Genomic DNA, 6,918 nt, shown 5'->3' on the forward strand with positions numbered 1-6,918 from the left:
TTTAATAAATACATTGGTATTAGTTCACTTAATTTCTTATTTTTATATCCCATCTGTATTATTTTTTTTACAAATAACTCAAGGTGGGGAATATATCCAACACACACCTACCTCCTCCTGTTTTCCCCACAACAACCCTGTGAGGTAGGTTGGGCTGAGAGAGGGTGACTGGCCCAAAAGTCACCCAAATGGCTTTCATGACTAAGACAGAACCTGAACTCATGGTTTTCTGATTTTTAGCCTTGGTGCCTTAACCACTACACCAAACTGACACTTAAATAATACAATACAATAGTAGAGTTGGAAGGGACCTTGGAGGTCTTCTAGTCCAACCCCCTGCCTAGGCAGGAAACCCTATACCGTTTCAGACAACTTTCTTAAATAGAGCCCTTCCAAGATTGAAGAGATGGGGTGGGGAATACTGTCAAGATCATATTCTCAACTGGCCCCACTACCATAAATTCTGCATGTTTGAAATGACATAAGGACCTACAAATTTACTATATAACTAATCCACAGGGATAAGCCAGAACCAAGGAACAAGCTAGCAATTAGCACAGAGAAACACACAGGTATTGGAAAAAAGCAATAGGATTAACATTCATGCTTCTCTATGTTATTCTTTTTACTTTGTCCTATTCTTATCTTCCATCAACATATATTTTGTGCTGATAGAAGAGTGGATGTTTTCACTTAACTGCATTTAGGATGTTAGTTTTACTGCATCGTTATGCAAAAGTGCCTTATTCCATAAGTAAACGTTCCATAAAATTGAATGTTTATTACCCACAAGAGTCTAGTTTCATCCAGTAATTGTGATTCCTACATACATGGCACAGCCAGTAGTATCCAAATAGCACCTAACACAATGTTTCTCTGTGCTAATTCATATTCAGCGAATATCACACAATATGTAATGCATTGTGTAATATCCGTTGCGCATCTTCTTGGGGAAGGTTATCTTTGGGCTGTTAGAAGAACCAATAGTTTCCCCAGGTATCAGGACTCCTGCCTTGGGTAGAGAGTTGGATTAGATAGAAGGCCTCCAAGGTCCCTTCAAACTCTATGATTCCATGAATACAGAAAGCAATGTAGTGGTTATGTATTGCTGTCCTCTCCTACTCACATGGTCCCGGAGCATGGTGTCTCCAGTTGCTGACATTATCTCAACAGCTTCTGCTTCCTTTTTATGGTCAACGAAAATGAAACCACACAGCCACAGGACAACACCAACAGTAAGCATATACAGGACTTCTTTCTTTATGAAAAGGGTACATTGCTTGGGCAAGATTTGAAAAATCCCTGGAGTTTTTTTGCAGAAGAAGAAAAGAATCAGAAGAAGGTCAGATCTAAGGTCAATTGTTGGTTCTTGCCACCACCCCCAGCCAGAGGTGAAATTAACTTTTTTTTACTACTTGGTTTTGTGGGCGTGGTTTGGTCCCCACCCCAGGGGAAGGATACTGTAAAATCTCCATTCCACCCCACTCTGGGGCCAGCCAATGGTTTTATTTGCCAGTTCTCCAAACTACTCAAAATTTCCACTACCAGTTCTCCATAACCTGCTGAATTTCACCCCAGCCCCCAGTCCCCCATTGTGGAATGTAGTTAGGGCGGGATTAGCCTAAACTGGAGTGAACAGACCGAGATTAACATGCCTGTTGGTGTGATTTGAATTTCAAAAGATTGATACTAGGCTACAGGAACATTTCTGGGAAATTTTTCCCAAATGTGGAAGATAACAGAGTGAGGAAAGCTCGTTTCAGGTTCCTTTAAGGAAAAGTGGAATTTCCTGCTGTGACGTGGAAGGAAAGCAACTGGGACAAACACAATCTTGTTTCTCAGCACCCTGTTGATTATTTTGTGTTTAGGAAACCATACATGGATTATGGTATGATTATCTACGGCAGTGGTTCTCAATTCTGTCAACTCTTAAGATGTGTGGACTTCAACTCCCAGGATTCTGTGAGTTGAAGTCCACGTATCTTAGAGTTGTGAAGATTGAGAAACACTGGTCTCCGACGCAGAAAATATCTGGTGCTAAGAACTGCAGCAGAGCAGAAGCTCTTAGAAGCTATCCTCCTTCCCCTGACAGAGCCCATCTATCTTTCTCCACAGAATATATAGATCCTTCTGCTTTGTTGTTTACAGATATGGAAAGCTGATTCTTGGGAGGTGCATCAGTTTGTTCTCTAGCTGTTCATCCTTCTTGATCTGGAAAAGGATTAGGAGAGGATAGCCTCCTGCTGTTCCCTCCTGTTTTCATGTGAAGCATGAAAACCCCAGAGACTGCAAAGAACAGGGCGCAAGGAAAGATACTCGTCATGAAATATTAATTGTCCTTTGGAAGAATTCTGAAACCATTTTATTTTCTACCAGAGATGACGAAAAATGGTCAGTTGCACAAATGAATAAAATATATTTCAGACAAATTAGAGTCCTATTTTCTTCCCAAATGCTTCACATTGTCTGTCTTTAAACATGGTAACTAATAATGTTTCAAATATGTTGTGTATTCACCCATTGTTCAAGGAGAAATGCAGCTAGACTCATCACTACCATTTACCATCCTGTGCTGTTGCTACTATTTTTGTTTTTCTGCTTTTAATTTAGTTAAGTTGCATGCCACATTTCTACTCTGGCTAGCACACAGTGTGCCTAAACAATGCAAGCAAAATATGAAGTGTAAAAAAAAATACAATATGAAAGGATCAATACAATTAAATGATGAAATGGACACATTTTTTTGCAGATCCACCTTTTTGTGCCTGAGAATATTCTTTGCGGGATCACCTTTCCTCAAGTTAATCTTACATGGATAAAGATGGAGATGAGTTATTCCTATTTCAAGACATATTTTCAGGGCCCTCCCAACGCAGTATGCACCAAAAGATCAACAAACTCACCAAGCAAGTCCATGGAGCACTGCAGATTAGAGATGACGACATAAGGCCCTTTCAGATTTAAGTTTGTGGCTCCCTGCACTTTAATCTTAATGCCATAAAGGAATTTCAAGGGTAGCATGGTGAAACGCAGAACTCTGAAACAAAGAATGAGAACAGATTTAATTTCAGAAACATGTTGAGGAAAAGAAGGTGAGGAAGTTGCTAGAGCTAATCATGTTTTGCCCTTTCTCAACATCACCTTCCTAACAATCCTATGAAGGAAGCTAGGCTAAGGACCAGTGAGATCATCCAGATGACTTTTATACTGCACAGCCAGAATGTCCTATTTGCCCAATTTGGTCCTTATTGTCTGACACTATTTTGCTGTCTCTTCCTCTTACATTTTTATGCTATAGGACAGTGTTTCTCAACCTTGGCTGCTTGAAGATGTGAGGACTTCCATTCCGAGAATTCCCCAGCCATCTATGCTAGAAAATGTGATCAATTCCAGGTTTCATTCTAACATATTTCTTCCTGGTGAGCAGTTCTTCTGTGAGGCTCATGTCCGAGGAATTAACTCAAATGTTCAATTGTACTTCTCATCCTGGGTTGCTCTTGTTGGCAGGCTGAACTATCAGGGGACTTCAGATTGTAAACTGAGGGCCACCATTTGCCCTAGAACAGGGTTTCCTATAGTTGCCAAATTGAAGGTGAATGGACTTCAACTCCCAGAATTATCATCAGTCACTATGCTGGTTGTGGAATTCTGGGAATTGAGGATACATGTAGATTATCAAGATTGGGAAACCCTAGAATTTCAGAGTTGCTTCATATGACCCAGAAACATCAACAATCTCTACAAATGGTTTTTCTGCTTAACCACCTGATTCAGATTGCTAGTCCTTGTACATAGTACTCAAGGAGTTCTGCTTTTTTTCCTTGTTCTCTTAATGTGACCTAATAGTAAACCTATTGAATTAGAGCTCTCATTTATGAAAACTCACTGGATGACCTCAAACAATTTCACTCAACTGCAGCCTAATCTAACCTAGGATTATGTCTTTGGACATAAGATGAAGTGGGACCTACAAGGGCATTATTTTGAGTTTCTGGAGGAAAGGCAGGCTGGAAATAAAGTAAATAAAACAAGCAAATAAGTAACTCTACTCTTCTCCCTATAATTCTGCTTTTCTGCTTCCGTTGTCCTGACTGTATTTGAGCAACTCTCCCTGTTGCTCTGTTTAACACTGGATAATCACTGAAAGTCTACCCTAGAGGAGTTCAAATCACCAGGACCAGATGGATTACACCCTAAGGTTCTGAAGGAACTGGCTGATGAGATGTCAGAACCATTGAACTACCATATTTTCAGCCTATAAGACACACCTAGATTTAGAGGAGGAAAACAAGAAAAAAAATAGTTTTTGGCCTCCGCGCGTCCCATTTTTGCTCTCCCCGGCCCCAAGAAGCACTTTGCAGGTTAAAAAGAGGCCTATTTTTGGTCTCCCAAACCCTCCACGTGCCCCGTTTTCACCAGAAATGGGCCTGTTTTTGCCAAAAATGAGTCTGATTTTGGCTTGCAGAGTGATTCTGGGGGCCGGGGAGGGTGAAAATGGGATGTGCGGAGGGTTCGGGAGGTCAAAAAAGCACCCACTTTTTACCCACTTTTTGGCGGAAACGAGAGATGGGGAGCACTGCGGTGTACTTCTGGGGGCTAGGAAGGGCGAAAATGGGATGCATGGAGAGTTCGGGAGCCCAAAAATGGGCCCATATTCGGTCTATAAGATGCACAGACATTTCCACCCACTTGGGGGGGGGGTGCGTCTTATAGTCCGACAAATATGGTATATCTTTCAAAAATCCTGGAGCACTGGGGAACTGCCAGAGGACTGAAAAAGAGCTGATGTGGTTCCCGTCTTCAAAAAAGGGGGAAAAACAGATCCAGGAAACTACAGACCTATTAGCCTGACCTCAATACCAGGGAAGATTCTGGAAAAGGTAATCAAGCAACAAATCAGAAAAAAAATCTGCTAAAAAAAAAAAAGCAATGAATCAGAGAACACTTAGAAGCAAACAAAATAATAATCAAAAGCCAACATGGGTTTGTCAAAAACAGATCATGCCAGACTAATCTTATTGCATTCTTTGACAAAGTGATAAAATTAGTGGACCAGAGGAATGCTGTCAATATAATTTATTTAGACTTCAGTAAGGCATTAGATAAAGTAGAAAAATGTGGGTTAAACAGCATCACCACCAGATGGATTCATAACTGGCTGACCAACCGCACTCAACGTGTAGTACTCAATGGAACTGTATCTTCATGGAGGGAAGTACTCTTCAACATCTTCATCAATGACTTGGACAAGGAATAGATGGGGAACTCATCAAATTTGCAGATGACATCAAGCTAGCAGGAATAGCCAACGCTCCAGAAGATAGGCTTAAGATACAGAAGGATTCTGACAGACTAGAACATTGGGTGCTATCTAACAAAATGCAATTCAATGGTGAAAAAAGCAAAGTTCTACATTTAGGCAAGAAAAACAAAATGTGCAGGTACAGTATATGTGGTACCTTGCTCAACAGTAGTAACTGTGAGAGGGATCTTGGAGTCCTAGTGGACAACCATTTAAATATGAGCCAGCAGTGTGCAGCAGCTGCCAAAAAAGCCAACACAGTTCTAGGCTACATAAATAGAGGGATAGAATCAAGAGCACATGAAGTGTTAATACTAGTTTATAATGCCTTGGTAAGGCCACACTTGGAATACTGCATTCAGTTTTGGTTGCCACAATGTAGAAAAGATGTGGAGACTCTAGAAAGTGTGCAGAGAAGAGCAACAAAGATGATTAGGGGGACTGGAGACTAAAATATATGAACAACGGTTGCAGGAACTGGGTATGTCTAGTTTAATAGAAAGGACTAGGGGAGACATGATAGCATTGTTCCAATATCTCAGGGGTTGCCACAAAGAAGAGGGAGTCAACCTATTCTCCAAAGCACCTGAGGGTAGAAAAAGAAGCAAAGGGTGGAAATTAATCAAGGAGAGAAGCAACTTAGAACTAAGGAGAAATTTTCTGACAGTGAGGACAATTAATCAGTGGAGCAACTTGCCTCCAGAAGTTGTGAATGCCCCAACACTGGACATTTTAAAGAAAAGATTGGATAACCATTTGTCTGAAGTGGTGTAGGGTATCCTGCCTAACCAGGGAGTTGGACTACAAGACCTCCAAGGTCCCTTCCAACTCTGTTACTCTATTCTATTCCATTCTATTCTAATTGAAAGTGCTTGTATGTATGTGTGCATGTCTAATGCAATAATGCTGTGTGACTTACCTCATATTTGCCACATTCCTTCCACGGAGAGATAGGACCGGAAGCAGAAAAAAGGACCACACAAGTATCCAGCCTTTTAAAAAGAAAATCCTGAAGTAGTACCTGAAGATGTTGCTAAAATGATAAAGGAGCAGCACAGCTAAGAAGAAGAGGAAGACGTTGACTAGGAATAGCGACTGAGCCATGCTCTTTCCTAGGGCAGAACACTACAGGCACACCAACATCACACCTAGTTTACAGTGCTTTGATGGTGTTTAGGGCGTAGGGTGGCCGGGTGTGCAATTCAGCATACATTAAAAAGAACCTGTTCAAGCAAGTACATCACAACAAGGGAGAGGTTTCATTGGTCTTAACAAACATGTGGGGCTAGGCGTGGGAGCCAGGAATGTGCAGAGGTGTATACAGTATTTTTAAGCTTACATTTTGGGACAGAGATAAAGGAAGCATCTCAGTTGAGGTCAACTGATGAACGCTATCGGGTTCAAAAATACCCTACATCAGGGGTGTCCAAACTTGGCAACTTTAAGACTTGTGGACTTCAACTCCCAGCATGGCTGGCTGGGGAATTCTGGGAGTTGAAGTCCACAAGTCTTAAAGTTGCCAAGTTTGGACACCCCTGCCCTACATTATCAACAGATGAGAAAGAAAAATAATCATTCAGGCCTGTTCTTGAACTATCCACATCATACATAGTAGA

At 41.2% G+C, this 6,918-nt stretch overlaps 1 protein-coding gene across 1 annotated transcript in view; it reads right to left on the reverse strand.

Annotated features, from left to right (window-relative positions):
- LOC309389389 (1-acyl-sn-glycerol-3-phosphate acyltransferase alpha-like) overlaps positions 1-6,468 on the reverse strand; it is a 13,912-nt gene extending 7,444 nt beyond the window's left edge. The window contains exons 1-3 of the mRNA XM_081947684.1: positions 6,222-6,468; positions 2,904-3,037; positions 1,127-1,302 (exon numbers count right to left, since the gene is read on the reverse strand). Of these exons, the coding sequence (XP_081803810.1) occupies positions 1,127-1,302; positions 2,904-3,037; positions 6,222-6,406 (495 nt within the window). The 5' untranslated portion in view covers positions 6,407-6,468. The remainder of the gene's footprint in view (positions 1-1,126; positions 1,303-2,903; positions 3,038-6,221) is intronic.
- Between the last annotated feature and the right edge of the window lie 450 nt (positions 6,469-6,918).

This window comes from Natrix helvetica (assembly GCF_964273705.1).
Source record: "Natrix helvetica genome assembly, chromosome: 1".
NCBI lineage: Eukaryota > Metazoa > Chordata > Lepidosauria > Squamata > Natricidae > Natrix > Natrix helvetica.